Source organism: Callorhinchus milii, unplaced genomic scaffold, assembly GCF_018977255.1.
Source record: "Callorhinchus milii isolate IMCB2004 unplaced genomic scaffold, IMCB_Cmil_1.0 Scaffold3, whole genome shotgun sequence".
In the NCBI taxonomy this organism is placed as follows: Eukaryota; Metazoa; Chordata; class Chondrichthyes; order Chimaeriformes; family Callorhinchidae; genus Callorhinchus; species Callorhinchus milii.
In genome coordinates, this window is record NW_024704744.1 from 47,988,382 (window position 1) to 48,010,588 (window position 22,207).

General features: G+C 41.4%; 1 protein-coding gene and 1 non-coding gene across 2 annotated transcripts in view; both read left to right on the forward strand.

Moving 5' to 3' along the window:
* fbxl4 (F-box and leucine-rich repeat protein 4) overlaps positions 1 to 21,919 on the forward strand; it is a 66,451-nt gene extending 44,532 nt beyond the window's left edge. The window contains exons 4-8 of the mRNA XM_007892942.2: positions 3,086 to 3,330; positions 4,442 to 4,655; positions 12,400 to 12,471; positions 14,068 to 14,380; positions 21,495 to 21,919. Of these exons, the coding sequence (XP_007891133.1) occupies positions 3,086 to 3,330; positions 4,442 to 4,655; positions 12,400 to 12,471; positions 14,068 to 14,380; positions 21,495 to 21,658 (1,008 nt within the window). The 3' untranslated portion in view covers positions 21,659 to 21,919. The remainder of the gene's footprint in view (positions 1 to 3,085; positions 3,331 to 4,441; positions 4,656 to 12,399; positions 12,472 to 14,067; positions 14,381 to 21,494) is intronic.
* trnaa-cgc lies at positions 5,303 to 5,374 on the forward strand. Its single transcript has one exon. It is a non-coding gene; the product is annotated as a tRNA-Ala (tRNA).
* Positions 21,920 to 22,207: the final 288 nt, after the last annotated feature.

Consider the following 22,207-nt stretch of genomic DNA (forward strand, 5'->3'; position numbering starts at 1 on the left):
TCCAATTGAGGGACTCAAGTGACACCTTGAGATGTAGGAGCAGCGTTTGAATGGTTTTAAGTTCATACCATGAACCCCATGATTGGATTTCTGTTTTGCAATTCATCAAGATGTGTGTTTATCATTTATAATCTACTCACACTAGTGTATTCTCTCATGCTATTTTTCTTGCCTTTATTCTTGTTTCGAAAAGACGAAGTAACCTAGTATCTGAACATTTACTTGTTTTAAGTCTACTTTTTCGTTGTGATGGAGTGCATGGGAGTAAATACCCGGTTATTTTCAGCAGTACATTATAAAAACAATTTACCGGTATGGACAGAATAGTTTCAGCTTGTTTCATTGTGTGGCACATCACTTAATCGTGACCATTTCTTAAATTGTTTTCTGAATTATTCTCTTTTCTTCAATTATTGCAAGTTAGTTGGCTGGGCGAATGCTAACAACCCAGGCTTGTGCAACAATAAACAACAACAGCAACAAATTACATTTGTAAAGTGTCTTTCGCGTCGGGAGGACAGTCAGGGATCTGGACCCTAGCAGGGAGTTGGGATCAGGGGTTTGGAGTGCAGAGAGGGTAGGGGTAGGAAGGTGGCCAAATGCGTGGTCGAAGAGGAGGATATTGAGATGTGCTTTGAAGGAGGCAAATGGGGGAGTAAGATGAAGGGACTGTGGGATGGAGTTCCAAAGGGTGGGGTTAGAGAAACTGAAGGCCCAACCGCCGATGGTGGGGTGGGCCGGACAGGGGTCGCGGAGCAGGCTAGATTCCCTGAGCGGAGGGAGCGGACAGGTTGATATGGTGTTAGCAGGTCACAAAGGTAGGAAGGGGCAAAAGGCTGTGGAGGGCGTTGAAGGTGAGGACCAGGATTTTGATTCTATACTCTGGGGGATGGGAAGCCAGTGGAGCCGGGCGAAGGTGGGGCTGATAGGGTCACGGAGCCTGGTGCGGGAGAAGACATGAGCTGCAGGCTGTGGATGATCTGCAGCTTGTAGAGGGAAGAGTTAGGAATGTCGGCAAGCAGAGAGTTGGCGTAGTCGAGCCTAGATGTAATAAATGCGTGGATGAGGGTTTCAGCGGCCTGAGGGGAGAGGCAGTGGCGGAGTCGGTCGATGTTGCAACAACGTAGCAGAAGATCTGAATGGAAATAATTTAAAGAGAGATGTCACAGTGATTCTTGTTTTTTTTGTTTAAAAAAAACACAGAATCGGGATTGTGCCAGGCCAGGATGGGCCGGCGTGATTACTGAGCGGATGTTGACCTAACGGGTCATTCCGTTTTATAAGCTCACAACCTCTATAATAGCTAATTTCCTGCAGCTGCTCTCGTGTCTAATGCAGTTTATTCTCTGTTGCTAAACTATTGACATCATCATAATAGCTTCCTTGTATATTTTTGCTCAGATAATTACATTTAACCTTTCATTGCCCTAGATAGTCGTTGGGAGGGGAGTGAGAGGAAAGAACCTAAGGTTTTTAATGATGCCTGAAGTTAGAATCTGTTGGCAAAATTAAGGTGTATGCACAATATTAGTAAGGATTGTAGTTGGAAGGTAGTGTAGACTTTTAGTGGACATGCTGCACGGGGAAGTAAACTAATATCTGTATTTCTGTGCACAAAATGGCTGCCAGAGTTACCTATAAAATATACAGTCACTACAGTTACAGTAAATAACAATAAATTCCATGAAGGGTTTTGAGACTTCTCGAAGACCTGATAGGGCACTGTATTGAAAGCAAGGATTATTATGATATAGAATTACATTAAATGCAATGGAACCAAAAATAGGCCATTTGGCCCGACTAATCCATACACTCCCCATCCTTCACCCCTCCTAATCCTCTCTGTTATATTCCTCTATTCCCTTCTTCCCGATAAATGCATCATGCATTTAGTTATTATAATACAAATCTTTGCATTTGATATAGAGTCTCACCACATTGTAAAAACATCTCAAAATGCTTCCAAGAATTTTACTCTTAATTGTAATTAAATAATAATCCTTACATTGATATAGTGCTTTCATATCAGGAGGCCATCTCATAGTTTCTCAGATACATTGAAGTGACTGTGTATTTTGTAGGCACTGTGTGTGTGTGTGTGTGTGATGGGGTGGGGGAGGGGTGTGGTGGGGGAAATGCAACACCTAAGGATCTGGTCCAGGTATGTGACACTGGGAAAGAGGCTCTTGTAAGATATCAGTATTATCACATTGAACTGGACAGCAGGCATGGTCTGATTGTTTTACCTCACGTTATTTTCACATGGCTAGTTTGGTTGGGATGTGGACCTATAAAATATGTTTAAATGTTCTTCAAGGCCCAATCTAGATGCTGAAGGCATCACATTTGTAATGGCTAAAGGAAATACTATTGGTGGTTACAGGTAAAAATAAATGTACTCCTGAGGTAAAAGGAAGTACTATAGGATTAATCAATTCACGGAACAGATGCTTGATCAGTGCCACAATGTGCCTGTGATAACAGGGCTTACATGGTGTGTACATCTTTAGTAAGGAAGCAGCTGTTCCACGCTCCCAGCACTGGAGCACAAATAACTACAGTATATGCTTTTGTAAGGACACCTGTACCCTTTCAAAACTATCCACTTCTTGAACAAGTGCAATCTCAATGTAATCTCTGGTCTTTAGAAGAACAACATTATGGACCAATTATGTGAAGCCAAGTGTTTTAAGAGAGCAGTGAGTGTCTTGTTTTGTTCTAGTTTATATATACAGCACCTGATCAATAACATGCCCTCCTAAGATACACAGGGAGCGATTTCCTTCTCGGTAAGAAAATACATACTTGATATACGTAGATATACAGACACACACACACACAAAAAGCAATATACAAAAGCTCACATATATGTATAGATACACACACACACAAAAATACACACACTAGCTTTCCCAACCATCTTCTGTAAATGAATCTTAAGATACTAAATAAGACTTCAATTCACAAGTAATGTTTCTCTATTTGATCAAGAAACAGCGCTTACAAATTTGTTCTATTTGAGGATTAGAATACACAAAGTATGCTGTCCTAAACCTGTTTTTTTCTGTGTATGCTTTTTTTGCAGCTAATCCAGTTGATTCTCAGTCACTTGACAGTGCCAGATCTTTGCAAGTTGTCTCAGTGTTGCAAGTCATTGTACCAGCATTGCTACGATCCCCTTCAGTATGTCCAGCTGAGTTTACAGCCTTACTGGGCAGCGATAAACGACAATTCTCTGGAGCACTTAACGTCTCGCTGTGCCCTCCTGCAGCGATTAAATCTGTCTTGGACTGGGAGTAGGGGATTCATCTCTCAGCAAGGATTTAACAGGTCAGCACCGATCTCATTCTGCCTTCTGGGTGGGGGTGGGGGGGGCTTGTGACAGGGGTTCCCCGTCTCATGATAATCCTTACATTTGGGATAGTGTCTTATCATGTTATTGAAATGCCTCAAAGTGATTCACAGTATTTACTCCAGACTGTATTAACCATATTTTTTGTAAGTAAATATTAGCAGCCAGCACAGCACGTGCATAGAAATGTCCCACAAACAGCCTTGAAATCAAAGACCAATAGTATCTGGAGGATTTTTGGCCAGAAAAAATAGTGCCATGGGATCTTTAATGTCCACCCGAAAAGACAAGACAGGACAGATTCACTTCTCATCTGAAGCACGGAAGCTCTGACAATGCAGCACACCCATAGCGCTTCATTGAAGTGCAAGCATAGACTTTTAGCTCACAGTCCCAACATGGGGCTTGATCCCACAACCTCCTAACTCAGAGGTGAGAGTCTACCAACTACCATCAAGGTGGTATTTTTAAAATGCAAAAAATCCCTTTCTTGTTTTGACATCATTCTACATTCGTTGTGGTTTGCTGCATGTTTTTAGATCCCTTACTAAAAATAAAAGGTTTATTATTTTTAATGCCGTATATCCGAATTTGCAAATGAGATTAACTGTTCTCATCTGTGCTGTTCCTGAATGACTGTGATATAAAATGGAGCTGGCATTTTGTCTATGGATATAACTTATTAAATAAAGTGCTGGTGTACTGTATAATTTCCATGCTGTCGTGAAAGCCTTTAGTTACAGATCTGTTACTTTTTATTTTTTATTTAGAGATCAGCTAACTTTTCAAATCAAAGCTAAGGAATTTTAGAGAATGATTAATAAATGTTTGACTGCTTTAATTAAGTTGTAAGTTTACCTATCGATGAATAATTCTGGAAACCAGCAGCAGCCGACTTTCTGATCTCCATGTATTAATTCAGAGATTTGCACCTTTCACTTCCAGTGTAACATCTGCTGTTTTTATTGAGTTTAATCCTGACGTTGCCTCTTTATGTGCAGATTCTTGATGCCTGGCGCATACGCTCACAGCTTGACTCCTGCTCTTTGACAGGATTTTAACCCTACGATTGCTGTGCTTCCTGTGCAGATTCATGCAAGTGTGCGGATCTGAGCTGGTGCGTCTGGAGCTGGCCTGCTGCCACTTCCTAAATGAAACTTGCCTCGAGGTTATCGCTCAGATGTGCCCAAACCTCCAGGAGCTGAACCTTTCATCCTGTGATAAACTAAACGCTCAGGCTTTCTGCCATATTGCTAAGATCTCAGGTCTCCGGCGTCTGGTCCTTTACCGCACAAAAATTGAGGTAGGAACTCCTGTGGTGATTGGCATTAACAGAGAATTGTTTAGTGCGATTTGAGTTCTGCATTCCTTTTAATTAAAGAATTCTCAGTCTTGCAAAAATGTGCACCAAATACAACATGATCTATTTCTGAAAACACTTTGCAACGTTAAAACTGCTTTGTTGAATAGAACCAAATGGTGGTGTTTGAGTCATTCTGCTGCTTTCGGTTGTTTCCTGTTGATTTAAGGTTGCAGTTCAATCCTGGACTCATCCACTCTCTTTGGCTCTGCTCCAGAATTAGGACGACTTGCCAGTCACTTATCTTTCTGAGGTTTAGATCTGTAAGGCCCGAAATGTAATCATCCTAATTTGGAGGCTGGTTTTATGTAGTTCTTTAAAGCAAAATTGCTTCCACATTAAGACTTGAGTTTAACAATTTTCCACAATTCTGTGCAATCTTAACTTTTAAAACAAAATATTCTTTCAGTCCAGGTGGAATTTCAGGTCTGTAGTGCATAAGTGTGATATAAATCAGTGTTTAACAAATTACCCATTACATATTTTTTTGGTACCATAAATGACATGTTTTGTTAAATATAAAATGCTCAAGATTTGTCTTTCCATTGAGCACTGAAGGCTGGTTCAGCTGCTTCATATTTATACTGTGGAGTCCTGTAGCTCAGGGGTTAGAGCACTCGCCTCGCAAGCGAGAGACCTGGGTTCGATTCCCAGCAGAACTAAATCTTGGTCAAGTTTCCTTACTCCACACGCCTGATAATAATCCCTCAAGAAAAAAAACAATAATAAATTGGTCACTTCAATCCACAACTGTTTGTGGGACACTGCTGTGTGCAATTGGCTGCCGCGTTTTGCCCACAAAAAAATACAGTCAATTCACTTTACAGTATATTCTGTGAACTGCTTTGAGGCGTCTAGAAGCAGTGAAAAGCACTATATCAAATGCAAGGATTATTATTATTATTAACATAACATCTTAAAAAGTTATTTGGAGCACATTGCAAATGAATGCTTAGTGTTTCACCACAAAACAGCTATGGTTTGCTCTATTGTCCTGCAGTCAGAATAGGAACAATAATAATAATCCTTGCATTTGATATAGCGCCTTATCACGTCTTTGAGACGTCTCAAAGCACTTCACAGAATATACTGTAAAGTGAATTGACTGTATATTTTGTGGGCAAACTGGTCAAGAATTGTGAATTGCAGGCAACTGAATGCACGTTATGACTGAGAGTAAACTAGTAATACTGACTAATATCAAGAGCTTTTTCAATGAAAAACTTTATTTCACTTCTTTCATAACAAACTACAGTACTAACTAAAAAGATCTTTGCCTAAAGATTTTGGAACTGGTTTTCTGCAGTAACTTTTTTAGAACTGTGAAAAATGTTTTCCAAATCAGATTGAAATCAAGAATTTGTGCAAATCTGTACACAACCTTAAATATAAGGCAATCATAGCCTCTTGTGGGTCTGCAAATTATGAAAGATAGTGCACCAGATTGTGACAAGCTGTGCATCGTGATGGCAGCTTGAGGGTTTGTGTTTGGAATTTAGAAAGAAAAGTTAACTGACCTATAGAGAACTAAGATGGTTCAATCTTGGCTGGGTGATTAAAGTGGCCACCAAATAGAGGGAGAAGAATTGAGGATTGATTCAATCAAACAGCAAGCACTGTTCCCCTACATTTCCAGGTACTCCAGCTGCGTTGGCAGAGCTTTTGAAGCAGGTCACCTATCCATCGACCTGGACAAGGAATGCTAAGTGTTGAGTGGGGACATAAGTGGGGCCTTGGCGGATCGCTTTTCCGGGGGTAATAATCGCATAAAAAGTCAGTCAATCCACGACTGTTTGTGGGACACTGCTGTGCACAATTGGCTGCTGCGTTTCGCCCACAAAATATGCAGTCAGTTCACCTTACAGTATATTCTGTGAAGTGCTTCGGGATGTCTCAAAGACGTGATTAGGCACTATATCAAATGCAAGTATTATTATTATAAAAGCAGGTGAATCAAGAAGGGGAGTTTTTAAGGGGATGGGTGTATCATAGGTGAGAGTTGCTACAAGATTCTAATCCATGTTTTCATCAAATGTGGGCTAACTAAGTGGCATTGATGTTTAAGATTGAGCTGCACTTTTAATCAAGTTTCTGTGAACTGTTTATACCAGATGCACAAGACAATACAACGATCGACACTGCTGGTCTATTGTGTTCTGTTTGGAATATTAAGTGTACACGCTGTGCTGAAAGCATTTTTGTTACATAAAATCCTGTCAGGCTATTGAATGTAAACTTGCAGTGTGTAAAAAAAAGCTGAATGACCTGAACACTAACAAGTTTGTTGTACAGAAATTTCTATCCTGCTCACCATAGAGCTGCCATTGTGTTCTCTTCAGTGTGGAGGTGTAGAAGTCAATTATCAACAAAGAACATAGGAAATTGGCACCAATGTGCAGCGGAAGAAATTCTTGAAATGATTATGAATACTAAAAGTCAAGATCAGAAAATTGCATTATTACTCGTTAAAGAAGCCATGTTGCTTTGGGTTGCCCTGTGTTGGAATTCAATTCAGAATTTAGATGTCACTTAAAATAAAAACAATCCTAGAAATCCACAGCAGATCAATCGATACCTGAAAGATAGGGTAACATTCCTGGTATGACCCTCCATCAGAATTTATTTCAAGTGCTGTTCACACTACCCTCTCTTGTTAATTGTCAATTGGCTGCCACGTTCGCCCACAAATATACAGTCAATTCACTTTACAGTATATTCTGTGAAGCGCTTTGGGACGTCTAGAAGACGTAAAAAAGCGCTATATCAAATGCAAGGATTATTATTATTAAAATATTCGATGAAGGAATCCTGAAAAGTTGGTTTGAGTGTTGGGGATGCATTTCTGTAACTCTTTTTACAATTGACTATTAGTCGAGTCTGTAGAATAATTGATTCTCCAGTGAAAAACTTTTGGTCCATCTGAGGACTTCTGATGACAAATGCCACAAGAAACCAAGTTGTCAAAGTTTGCTGCTGATGTGAAACTACGGGGTTTTGCAAATAAATGGTAACAGGTTGCCCAAATATAGCCATGACAATATTCATAACTTTTCACTGAAGTTCTGGACAAGTCTAGTGGTGCACAGCAAGCAGGGAAATGAGAGATTGAAATGTGTTAACCAAAGGCACAGTCAAATAGTAAAGAAAGCAAACAAGATCTTGGGGTGCCGAGTGAAAAGAATTAAGAGCATAAGTCAAAGGAACAGTTACTGAATACGTGAGAGAAACAGTTACTGAATACGTTTCCCCCACAAAATACACAGTCACTCCACTTTACAATATACAGTATTCTGTGAAGCGCTTTGAGACGTCTCAGCAACATGATAAGTCGATATATCAAGTCCAATGATTAATATTAAAGCGCTGGGCTTGCATTTCGTAGAGTGCAGCTTACTACAGTATTCTTTTCAAGAGGTTTTAATGTTTCTCTGACCCCCCAAGGTTACATTAAAACCTTGAAACCACTTGTTTTCTTTTTAAATTATATGCACATTTTTATCCGTGTTTAAACTTTAAATTCAATTTTGCGCCAACAGCAGCTGTCTGTGTGAATGGTGATGGTTGTTTTGCTGCACATTGTCGATGCATGGTGATATTCTCACAGACAATCAATAACAGTAAAGTCATTGCTTTAGGTCCTTTTGTCAGAGCTAACCTGCAGTTAATTACTAGGAAATACTACATCCAATACATATTTGATTAGTATATGCACCGCATACCAGTATTTTTCCCCCTGTCTGGAACTCCAATCTAGAGTCCTTCTGACTCACTCCCTTCCCCCACTTTTTCAAGCACATCTCAGAATATACCTCTTTGTATACCCCTTATAAACATAGAAATCTACAGTTTAGAAAGAGGCCATTCACCTATTGAGTCTGCATCGCTTCACAGAGCAAGAAGATCAATTCAATCCCAATGCTCCGCCTTGTCCCAGTATCCCTTCAAGCCCGTTCTGTCATATTCCTCTACTTGAATGGTGCGCACCAGGTACCCATCTCTGTTAGCTAAGCTGTTCAGCGACTTAAACCATGAAAAGCACTTCGGCAGAGCCTGATCCTGTCTTTACTCATGCCCACCCTTTCCAGCAGGATTCATTGGATAGCAATCAGGAGCAAAAACCCTGGTACCCATGACTGTCTATTTTTAGAGCAACGTTGGGCTTATCAAAGAATTTACGGCATAGAATGACTATGCATTTTGTAGGTAAAGGTGACAGGCACGGTACTGTCCCACAGACAGCCATGAAGCAGGTGTTAGGCAGAGGTTATGTTTAGATACTCAATGTACTTCATGATGTCTGGTCTTTGAGGCTGTGGATACATATATTAAAGATCCAAAATGACTGTTAGGTATAGCTGTTGAGTCAAGAGAGGAATGTCCATTGACTGGAGAAGCCTGCTGATAATATTTATTTGTTCTTTACCTGTTGTTTTAAGTAGATATCTTACTTTAGGAACTGGTTGTAGCCACTGGCTACATTTTATACAACAGCCCACTTAATGAATGCATTATTTTACATTTTGCAAAAGATGCGAGATGTTAGCATTCTTAATCTTCAACAACAAATTTATATAGTGCCTTTCACTTTCGGAGGGTATGTCTGAAGCCACTGGATTGTTGAGGGTTTGTACCCGAGCTGGGGGTTGGATTCAGGAGGGGTGGGGGCCATGGGCGTGGGAAGATGACTGAAAGTACGTCAAAGGGGAAGGTCTTGAGATGGATCTTGAAAGAGGCAAGGGAAGGGTGAGGTGAAGGGACTCTGGGATGGGGGCAGAAAAGCTGAAGGCTCGAATGCCGATGATAGGGCGGGCAAGATGGGTGACATGAAGCAAGCCACTGCCTCCTGAGAGGAGGGAGCCAGTGCAGCTGGGTGAAGTTGCGGGAATAGGCTCATTGAGCTCAGTGTGGGAGAGGACACAAGCTTCAGCGTTCCAGATGGAAGTCCGATAAGTGAAGAGTTGGTGCAGTCTAGCCTGACATCATCAAATCATGGATAAGCGTCCCAGTGGCCCAAGGGGAGAGATAATGGTGGAGACAGGCAATGTTGCGGAAGTGGGGACAAGCTGAATGTGTCAGGGCACAGATGTAGGGATTAAAGGACCATTGAGAGTTGAGCGAAACATTGAGGTATTGCAATGACTCCGTGGGGTGGATTGTGCATGCATGACAATTGATGCTGTCAGCATGATCATTTCAGATTTTGAATGGCTGATGATTTTTTTCTGCGTGTAACTGTTGCTAATTTTCTTAAACGACAACAACAACTTGCATTTATATAGCGCCCTCCACGCCGGGTGGCATCTCAGAGCGCTTGTGCGTGTCAGATAAACCTCTACGTCTCAGATAAAGCTTCAGTTAATATGTCAAAGGAGATGGAGGAAGGGTTGAGACGAAGAGACGCAAGAAAAGTGGAAAATAAGTCTGTTAGAGTGCTTCCTTGTGGCGAAGTGAGTTTTATTATTTGAAAAGCGGAATGTTGAGATAAGATGTTCATATTTGGTGGTGAATGTCTATTCTACTGTACTATCTCTTTGAATTATTCTATCCGAAGTAAAACCCTATCCTATTTTATTTCCGTGGTGGAAGGATTTGATTTATGTACTCATTTGTTTTTTCTCAGCCAGTAATTTTACACCTTGGACATATCTTCCCAAATACCGGTAGCTTGATTTGTCACAGGTGAATACTTTGTACAGAGAGAATTTCTACATCTGATTAACCGAGTACAGCAACACAAGAAAGAGGCGATTGTGTTGTATCCAGTATATGCTGATTAATTTGTTATTCAGTGATGTGCTTATCCAAGTCAGTCTCTGGCACTAAATAAAAGAGATGAGCCACCAAATGTAATCGTAATGATTCTGTTTTATTCTGCTGCTAGAAAAGGATCATTATTGACACAAACCTTTTCTTGACACCTTCCCCCTCAGTGGATAAAAGAGGATAAACCAGTTCAGAATTAACAAGCAAATAGTGAATAGTAAAAAGTGCCACGTTCTTAGAAATATGGGATGTAATAAATGTCCAATGGAAGAGTGGAATAGCACCACTCTTATACTCTTCATGATGTAATGTGTGACATCTTAGGTGTTTGATGATCATTGCTTTTGGGCTCTGGTAAATGAATGGCTGTATTCAGCTAATTGCCCAGAAGTTATCTATAGGAAATAAGATGACAGCTGGGCCATCCCACATCATGACTGTTGCTTCGGATTTCAATCTGTTTCAACTTCCACAAAGTTATTGTTTGGGCAGAGTTTCAGAAGACCAACTGTGGGTTCCCCCTTCCAGGTGATTAGTTTCCGATCTCAGTAAAAGTAACCGAGAGCAGGAAGGTATTGTAATGTAGGTAAAATCTGAGGGTGCTGCCCTGGATCACATGTGCACACTACTTGATGCAGAGCAGTTTAATCCTAAATTGTGAGTTTCTTTCCTGGATATTTTCCTGTGTTATGGCCATAAGTGGAAAATATAGAAGTAGAGTATGGATTCAATGGTGCAGTGGTTTGCTGAATGTTTTAATTATTAAACAAAACAATTTCATTGAGTTTGTCCCCAAATTCATCATCGTTTGAATGGTGCCCACGTCTTCTGTTTCTGGAAACCCGAGGCAAACACTTTAAAAAGCACCAGTGGGAAGTGGGGGGGGGCTAAAACCCCATTGATTTTACATTTCTGTGCTTGAAGGGAAAAAATCAAGATATTTGAGAGGAAAATTGACGATGAGGGAGAATAGAATAGAGGGGTATAGGTGAAGAGGATTAGGAGGGATGGAGGAATATAAACACCGACACAGACCAGTTTAGCCCGTTTCCGATCTGCAATTCTATATAAATTCCATATGCAACTCTGAATCCTTGTAAGTTTGGGAACCTTATATAACCCTTTCGTGACATCAAGCCAGCACTGCTTAACTGCCTTGCTCATCAAAAGCCCCTCATAACAACCAAACGCAGCTACCAAATGCAGTTGCATATTTCACCTTGAAAATTCACCTTGCAACTAAGCAGTATTTAATGCTAAATTGTGCTTCTTTTTATTATTCTGTGCTACATAAACCCAACACTGTGCAGGGAGTGAAACGCTGTAATTCAGTCTGGGTTCTGTGGACGTCATCAGAAACCACTTGATTGAATTATAGCCCTGCAATTCCCTCCCCGGAACGAGTTGTTCTATATGCTATGCACGCACATGCCTCAGCTAACTTTGACTAGAATCATCTGTTTGGCAATGGTCAGTACTCTTCGATCCTGCAACTCTGTGCAATTCACTATTGACAGCTTCCTTAGGCTGTCTGATCTGTGAATGTCACAGTTGCCACTTTACTTCTGGGACAGAGCTGATCCATTCTGTGCAGCAGCAGCCTTCCACGTAACTGGAAGGTCTCAGCATTTTCAAGACTTCTCCCTCAGGACGAGGCGTTCAGAGACATACAGATCTTGGTAACTGTGGTTTGTGCAGATTCACATCTAGAGGGAGCTGCGTTTTGAGCCTGTAATGATTTGTTTGGCCATGAGCTAATCGATGGCCTGAATACCTTGGGACTCATTAAACTGCATTTGTGGTAGCTGTAACCTAAGTTTAGAGCAGTATTTCGGGAAAAGCAGTGACAGGCTTTAATGCCTAATTGACCTCTTTTCCCTTTGTTTCTCTTTCACGTTGCCTCTGATGTGTTCCCCAACGGCAGCAAACAGCACTCCTCAGCATTCTGAACTTCTGCACGGAACTTCAGCACCTCTGCCTCGGCAGCTGTGTCATGGTAAGAACTTGGAGTTGCACGAGCAAATGATTTTCCCTTAAGGTCGACCCTTCTCTTTCAAAAAAAAATTGGCATCTCAACATATCCAATACCGTTCTTGTCGCAAATATTTTTTTTTACACAATAAAAATTATCGAAGCTTTGCAGAGGTGCTGTTGTAAAATCATGACAGTGCTTCAAATAATTCCAACCGTCTGTTTCTTCAGTTTTCAATCTGATCTGAAGTTACAATATCGTGAGCTTTTAGGGTCTGAAGTTACCTGTTCCCCTATTTGGCATTATTATGGGAGCCTGTTGTGTTTTGCATGGCTCTGAATGGAAATGATTTGGTTGCAGTGATTAATTTGAAGTTAACCTTAAAACCCTATTCTGCTATTTTTCCAACACAATGTTAAGGTTCACAGGTGTCATTTGTATGTGAAGAAAGGCCAACAACAGAGCACATGTATTTATAGTTAAAGCCATTCCCTGTTTTTGCAAATTCCTAGCAAATGCAAGGATGGAATAGTAAGGCAGTTATCTTGTATCAACCTTTGAGCTTGTCTTATGGCTATAAAGTAGCCAAAGCCATTCAGGAGGAAATTTATTTCATAATATAATTTGTTGTGATGAGGTTGATTCTGTAAATAATAAACATCAGAATTAATATACACATTTATAAAGGTGTCATCTTGTTGGGTGACCAGGGTATTAATAATTTGGAAGGGGCCTTTTCAATCACATTTTTTATTTGTGTACATATTTTGTTGAGAGGGTAACATTTGTATAAGCAAAACCTTTTGATCTTAAATTGTTTCTCACCGTTTGTTAAGTTACTTATACATCAATCTGCATTTTATAGTTATTTTATTTGAAGTAAAAAGTAATTGAAATATACTTAACACATTCAGCTTAACACATTCATAAAAGTATCTTCTGGGGCTAAATCACAAGGTGGCAAGATAATCTTTCCCTTTTTTAAGTTGCCTCAATAATCTTCAAAAGCTTTTCCTTGACAGTAGGGTGGAGAGGACAGAGAGATTCTCACTACTGCTACGTAGCATATTTGATGGTTTTTTAAATACTCTCTGAAAGCTGAGATCATAAATACTTTACTTATTGATTTTTAATTGAAATTATACATGGAAATGCATATTGCTTCTTTCATGAAATCTAATCCATAAGGATTTGGCATCTAAACTGGAGAGTTGAATACACATTCCCATTTTGAGAATCTGTATGGAGGTGTAAGTGGCACTCTTACTAAAAAAAATTGTAGAATCTTATAATGTCCAGCCTTCTTTTTCTCTTCCATTTCTTAACAACGTGCTTTTAACACTTGCATGCCATCAAGCCAGCACTGCTTGTCATGATAAAAGTTTTTNAACCTGGTGCTGAACCCTAAGAATAGATATCATTGTTGTTCAGTGGATATTTTACTTGCAAGCGAGCATGTGATATTGTTATTTGCAATACCTGCCCTTATGTAATTCCTTAGGTTTTCTTTTCTAAAACATTTAGTTTTATATCACACCGTCTCTTCTAGTAAAGAAATCCAGCAGTGATAATGTGATAAAGCCATAGATGGTTGTTAATGGTTGACCTTCTACCCTCTAGATTGAAGACTATGACCTTGTGGTTGGTGTAATTGGCGCCAAGTGTAAAAAGCTGCGATCCCTAGACCTCTGGAGAAGTAAAAATATCACAGAAAATGGCATTGCCGAGTTAGTAACAGGCTGCCGGCTTTTGGAAGAACTGGATCTTGGATGGTGCTCCACGTTACAGAGCAGTAGCAGCTGCTTCGTGAGGCTCGCTCGGAACCTTCCCAATCTGCGTAAGATCTTCTTGACGGCCAATCGGTCAGTTTGTGACACAGACATCGAGGAGCTGGCTGCAAACTGCCCTCTGCTCTACCACGTGGATATATTAGGTAAGAAAGCAAAATGTGCTGTAGAATCTTTCAAATACTCTTCTCAAGTGATTTACACAGTCTTTTTGATCCCTACCTATTGAGGTTTCCCCAAACTGCTTGTTTTGACCATCATCTTCAATGCTAGCCGAGTGCTATAAACATCTAATATACAACAAACTTCTGATGGGATTCCTTTGTAAGGAAACCAAGTGAGTGGGGAATCCGTCGGTTAACCTGAATCAGGTAATGCTGGCCCGTGGGAACTCTGCTCGCAGGGTAGAGCACATTGGAGTGGAGGTTCTGTGAACCAGTGTGATGTATTCTGATTTCCTGGTTAAGGAATCCTATTACAAATTGCCATATATTAGACCCCATAGTTTTGCCTGAGTGCACTTCACCACTAGAATAGATTTTCATGGCTTATTATAATCAACCTGGATATAAAACCAAAAAGCTGATTATGTTGTGATAGGGGTTCCAGGAAAAAAAGACTTCCACTTTTATATATATATTTGTTAGACTATTTCTGCATATTCTCCATGGACAAACCAGGAATTCATTATGTTTAATCTTTACCCAGAGCTCTGTTCAATAGCATTAAGCCTATCTGTATTCTTTACAGTTTGTGACATTTTAAATAGTGCTTTGAGATTACAATGTTATTTTAGAACACTGCACTGTTTGGTTATCATCCGCTCTCTTTCTGCCCTCCCCCACCCCCCCTCAATATACTAGGGAAAAATACGTTTATTAATTAAATGAACATTATCAGCAAGACTGGTAGTCTCCTGCCCCTAGGCAGCCTCAGCAGCAGCTGTGTGTCAGTGGGGCTCCGATGGAATGAGGCAGAAAGTCCCGTTAGCATTGGCAGCCTATCCGCTTCCTGTTAACTTAGTGGGATGTGATGTGTATGGAGTGAATTAAAGACTCACCCAGAGACGAGAGAACCGATTCACTCTGACCTGTGTTGGGTTGCGTTTCACATCTTTCAGGAAGTTGACCCCTTCCAATGAACCTAGTGGGAATGGAAACCAAGCCAGTTCAGCATTCTGTTAGGGCGTGTTGTACAAGCATTTTATTGAGTTTGATTCAACCTGCAAGTCAGGTGGCAGATAAAGCCTAAGGAAATGTGTACAGTACATTCAAATACAAGTTAAATACTAGACCATTGACATTCTGAGATAACTGGTAGTGGTGGTGGGGAGAAAGAGAAAGGGTCAGTTAATTTTAATTTGAAACCACAAATGTATTTTTTTTTAAAACACAAAGTGTATTCCCTTCTCACTCTATAAGGGTATTATTATGTATTGCCCAAATTATAGTGGCAGAAACCTGACAAGAATTTAACTCCGATTCCTACAGGAAACAATCCAAATTAGCAACTTCTGAATAACCTCCGCATCATCAAACTATGCAAAGAGGTGAACTCCAGCAGGGTTATATCAGTCTGCAGAATAAGAAAACCAGCTTTCAGTAAATTACCTTTTTCAGTTCACACATCCGTGTGCAGTGCTGCCCCATTAGCGCTGCATGTGGAATGATTCTGACAATCTTTTTTTCTTTGAACAGTTTTATTAGGGAGTTTTCAATAGCCGACTCAGAATAATATCTGTGTGACCTATTCAGGAAAAGCAATACACCCTTATTCCGAAGATGAATATGTTGCATACAATAATGTTGCACACAATAATGCAGCACATCAAAGAAAGCTATGCCGCCAGAATGTCTTGTCTTTCATATAGCACAAATCCAGCCCAAAATCCCTTGAGCTACCCCACAAGTTCCACAATTCGTACAACACAAATCTCTTCAAGTTTGACACAGGAAAGTTATATTTAGCAGAAAAGCTGACCGACTGGTGAAAACCTTAACTGTGTGACAGTTCTGTACACGTGTGTTTTATGATAGAGATCTTAATCTAAGGAGGAGTCACCTTTAGTGAACGTTATCCCCCTCCCCCCAATTATGCGATTTTTTTTTGCACTGCTGCATTTCTTTTTCCCTCTCTGTCCCCCTCCCCCACTGATTTATTTAAGCTCTCAAGAAAATTCTCTCTGCTCTCAGATCTCCTTTTTTGGTTTCTTCTACTCCTCGCTGAACTCCACAGTTCTACAAGATCCAACTGATTCAAAACTCCACCTCCCGAATCCTCACCCATACCAAACTCTACATCCCTAGCACCTCAAACCTCACCAGGCTCCACCGGTCCCCAACAAGATTATCGCCTACACTTACAAGCCCCTTCACATCTTCGCACCTCCCTCCCTCCCTGATCTGGTTGCCTGTCCACTTCGCTCAGCTAATACAGGCTTTCTGTGTGTCACCTGACTTCTCCACGGCACCATTGGTGGCCATGACTTCAACCACTATGTTCCCAATCTCTGGATATAATAAGACATATCACCTCCTCTTTATCCCCTACCCACTCTTTATCTTTAAATCCCACTTACAGACCTACCTCATGTTGTTGTTGTTTCTACTTAGCAACTATCAGATCAGGTATGTGACCTAATCCCAGGCCTCTGAGAATCCACTCAACAACAACAAATGCAAAACATAAAATTGTTAGAAATAAAATACGTGCAGGTTTCAGACATTCCTGCATTGTTTTGACACATCATTTTTGAGAAACAGCTATAACATATTATTCATTTTGTTTAATGTTGTCATTAAGCAGACTACTAAATAACACATACTTCAAAGACTTGTGCAGATGAAACTATCTAATTTATTTCAATTTAGTTAATGCTCTTCACAAAAACTCCAGTAAACTGTTTTTCTGTCAGCAGCAGTATGAAGTTGGTTAATGTGCATCTATTTGTCCTTATTTCTGTCATTCAATGCAGTAAGTGTATTGTTAAAAACAATGCTTTAAATTCATGGGATAAAGTTCTGATTCCTTACAAAAAAGAGAGCTGTTAATTTTACATTTAATAGGTAAAAATTTAATTGATTATTCTTACCTTTTAGAAAGTGTTCTTTATCATTCGGTACTGATAAATATTGAACATCAGTAGCTTTGTTTCCAGGAAGAATTCCTTTTGTAAATATTTTCACTGGAGTAGAAATGTTCATTTGCATTCTAAAAACAATGAAGACCCTGGAAAAATAAATAGCTGCTGAAAGGACAACTCTCCCTGAAATCCTCTGACAAGGAAGGGTATTCCGGGGAAGATCTTCTAAATTAATAAAATGTGATGGATGAAAACCAACAAACACACTAACACCTTTAATTGGGGATTCTGAATGTTTTATTGAGTGTATTTTTTTAATTGTTTTGCCTGTACCACAAAGAAGAGTTGTAAATCTCTGAACATGTAAACATGTAAAATTACAATTGTAGTACTGTCTACAACACAAAGCTTTTAAAGCTAAGGTGTCATTTATAAAATGCTTCAGAAATGCACCTTTTTGAAATTTCAGGCTTGTAATGATTAGTTTGCTGAATTAAAAAGATTAGAAATGGTATATTCTGGGAAATGTTGCATTTTATATTCGCTTGCCAACAGCTCAATTCTGTGCAATATCTTGTGGGTAATATAAATGCAAAATGCTTCTCAAGTGATATTGATGTCCTATCGGAAGACAAGTCCATATTTCAAAGCAGAACAGCTGAAAGCCCCTTTGTGACGTGATGACGTGAATTGTCCTTTCCTAACTTAATATTCCACTGCACTGTCTTAGAACATTATATTCATTCTGCTGCAACTCTTTTTCACAACAGCAAAAAAAATGGTTCATGCTCTTTGTTCATTTCAAGATCTAGCATTCAGACCTTGAACATGTATAGATTTTCAAAGTTTTTGGTAAAGTTGTTTACCAGTAGCACCAAGTTCAAGGAGCATTGCATGACAGAAAATTTGAAATTACCATAATATCCATTTTAAACTTGCCAACAGGTCCAAAAAATACAACTCAAAAAGCTTTCATTTTTAGTTTAATTTCTCACAAAGAAAACTCATTGTCTCAGAGGACACTACTAAATCTATTACTGTGGGTTATTTTTCTTTTTGATTTCTTCCAAGTTTAGGTACAGGGACATAGTGTTAAGAGCTAAAATAGTGCTTGGCAGGTAAGACTTTGCAGCAATTAGGATCATGACACTTCCCACCCACCTTGAACCTCTGCAAAGAGCATTACAGTTTTTTCAATTTCATATTCAGTTTAATGCAAACATAGAGAACAAAGGCAATATACAAATGCATATAGGCAGGTGTACAATATAAATAAATCTTTATTTTTTTAATTAAGTATCTTAGGTGAAGTATCAAAGTTCACATTGTAATACATCATCAAGGTTGAAAACAGCTGGAGAGAAAATCAGTTATAATTCATTTTTATGAAGAATATTGCATGGTATTTAAGAGTTACTGGAATTGGCAAGGAATATGTATTTTTTAACAAAATTGATTGCCTTCAAATAATTCAAAGGAAATGTTCATCCAAATAAATCAACCAATTGACATTGACCCCAGTTGCACAATAGTCAATGAATCCAACATTCAATGGCTTTTCTCAGTACTAATCAATTTACATTGCGTTTGAAGTTGAGCATGTAGCAATGTTTCATCACTGAGCACTATATCAACAACAACAAAATTACATTTATAGAGCGCCTTTCACGTCGGGAGGACGTCCCAAAGCGCTGAACAGTCAGATGTCGGGGCCCGAGCATGGGGGAGGGGTGGTGAAGGGGTGAGGGAAGGTAGAGAGGTGGGAAGGAGACCAAAGGCATGGTCAAAGAGAAAGGTCTTGAGACCGGCCTTGAAGGGGGCAAGGGAGGAAGCGAGGGGAAGGGACCATGGGATGGAGTTCCAGAGTGTGGGGGCAGAGAGGCTGAAAGCTCCGCCACTGATGGTAGGGCAGGTCGGGCGAGAAACATGGAGCAGACCGGAGCCCGATGAAAGGAGGGAGCGGGCAGATTGATAGGGAGTCAGCAGGTTAGAGAGATAAGAGGGGGCAAGGCCATGGATGGCCTTAAAGGTGAGGACGAGGATCTTGAACTCGATCCTCTGGGGGATGGGGAGCCAGTTGAGTCAGCCAAGGGTGGGAGTGATGGGGTCACGGAGCCTGGTGTGTGAGAGTACATGAGCTGCAGAGTTTTGGATGATCTGCAGCTTGTGAAGGGAAGAGTTGGGAAGGCCGATGAGGAGGGAGTTCCCGTAATCGAGCCTTGAGGTGATGAATGCGTGAGTGAGGGTTTCGGCAGCCTGAGGGGTGAGGCAGTGGCGGAGTCTGGCAATATTGCTGAGGTGGTGGTAGGCAGTACTGGTCATGGCGCGGATGTGTGGGGGAGAAAGGATAGTTCAGGGTCAAACAAGATATCCAGGTTCCTGACTGGCTGAGTGAGGTTGAGTGTGCAGTTGTGGAAGCTGATGCTGCCAGCGCCTGAGGGGAGGTGCTGGCGTGAGCCAATCAGGAGGGCCTCGGTCTTGCTGACGTTGAGTTGGAGAAAGTTGGCCTTCGTCCAGGACTTGATGTCAGACAGGCATTCGGTCAGGACGCCAGTAGTCCTGAGTTCAGGGTGGAGGGAGAGAGGTAGAGTTGGGTGTCATCCGCATACATGTGGAAATTCACCCCATGTTTGCGGATGATGTCACCAAGAGGGAACATGTAGAGGGTGAAGAGGAGGGGACCAAGGGCAGAGCCCTGGAACACCGCACAAGACGGTGCGGGGGCTGGAGGAGAAGCCATTTGCCACGACGAAGTGGAGGCGGTGTGAAAGGTAGGACCTGAACCATTCGAGGACAGAACCTTGAAGGTTGAGGTGGGAGGAGAGGCGGTGGAGGAGTATTGAGTGGTCCACGGTGTCAAAGGCGGCAGCACGGAAACCCGATTGGAAGGGTTCATGGAGGGAGTGAGAGGAGAGGAAACAGCGAAGCTGGGAGTCAACGGTTCCCTCAAAGACCTTGGATAGAAAGGGGAGATTTGAGATGGGCCGGTAGCAAGATAGCTGTGATGGGTCGAGGGAAGGTTTCTTCAGGGTGGGAGTGATAGTGACAGTTTTGAGGGGGGAAGGAACAGTGCCAGATGACAGGGAGAGGTTGATGATGTCGGCGACTAGTGGGGTAAGGAGGTGGAGCTAGGATTTAAGGAGAGGGGTAGGGATGGGGTCGAGGGAGCAGGTGGTGGGCTTCATGGAGGTTACTGTGTTGAAGACAGAGGAGGGGGTGACAGGTTCAAAGGTGTGGAAGAAGGGATGGGTAATTGTCGGATGGGTAATTGTGGGGGGTAGGGAGGGAGTGGAGGGAGGGCAGTAGCAGCTGAGTGGATTCCCTCGATTTTGGACTCGAGGAAGTCCAGCATTTTCTCGCAGTGAAAGTCAGAGGAAAGTATCTGCGAGGCGTGTCCGGGAGGGCAGAGGAGCCGGTTTGTGCTGGAGAACAGAAGCCTGGGGTTGCCTTTCGCCTCCAGGATTAGCCTGGAATAGAAGGATGATTTGGCTGAGGCGAGAGCGGAGCGGTAGTTCTTGATAAGGTCCAGCCAGATGTAGCGGTGGACCTTTAGGCTGGATTTGAGCCAAGTGCGTTCGGCAGACCACACCTGACCCTTAAGCAAGCGGAGGGGCTGGTGAACCGGGGTGAGGATCGTGAATAGGAGGCAATTCGGGAGGTGAGGGGGGCAAGGACGTTGAGTGTGGTGGAGAGGGTGCTGTGGAGAAGAGTGAGTGCAGCGAGTGGGTTGTTGCGAGAGGTGGGTCAGCGGGGAGATCTTCCACGGCGGTAGAAGATGGTGGTAGGTTTAGAGGCAGTGGGGAGAGGGATATGGGAGTTGAGGGAGATGAAATGTTGGTCAGAGATGGCCTTGTCAGTCATAATGACATCCGAGATGCTGAGGCCCCGGGTGATCACCAGATAGCCAGTTAGCTGGATACAATAATAATAATCCTTGCATTTGATGTAGCGTCTTATCACGTCTTCGAGACATCTCAAAGCACTTCACAGAATATACTGTAAAGGGAATTGACTGTACATTTTGTGGGCGAAACAAAATATATGCGGTATGCGGTAGGGTTGCAGACATTAACCGTGCAGTTTTCCCAGACTTATTGTTGGCAGCTGTAATGGTTGTGTGTCAGATCATTCCATGTCATTATTTAACCTGTAACCTATCTTACTATATTTTCCTGCAGGAACACGAATGGTGAGCCCTGGAGCTTTACGAAAGCTGCTTCAGTCGTGCAAGGAACTCCATCTGCTAGATATTTCTTTCTGTTCTCAGATTGATACTCGAGTGGTCCAGGAATTCAATGCCAACTTTCCGAAAGTGTCAATTAAAAAGAGTTATACCCAGTGATCCACCTTACTGCTTCCCATTCCTTGGCCTTTAAAATAAAAGTGAATCGGCCATAGTTAACTCGATGCACTGGTTTCATATTTTAGGGTCAGAAAATGAAACTTAATTTATTTACCATTTGGCATCATTCAACCTCAGTTCCTGATCCTGGGGCACCACTGAAAGGTGCAGTTGTTTCCGTTATGCAGACTAGGTTGTGGCTGTAAGAATTAATTTATTGACAATAATAATGATAGTAATAATAATCCTTGCATTTGATATAGCGCCTTATCACATCGTCAAGACATCTCAAAGCACTTCGCTATGTATGGGCGAAACACGACAGCCAGTTTGTGCACAGCATCGTCCCACAAGCCGTGGAGTCAGTGACCAAATTTATTTGGGAATTGTTGGCCAGAGCAGCGGGGGAAACTCCTTTCTCTTTTCAAATAGTGCCATGTCATCTTTATCATCCACCTGAACAGGTAGATGGGACATTGAGTTTTAACATCTCATCCAACGGAAGGCACCTTCAGCAATACGACACCCCCCAAGACTGCATTGGAGTGT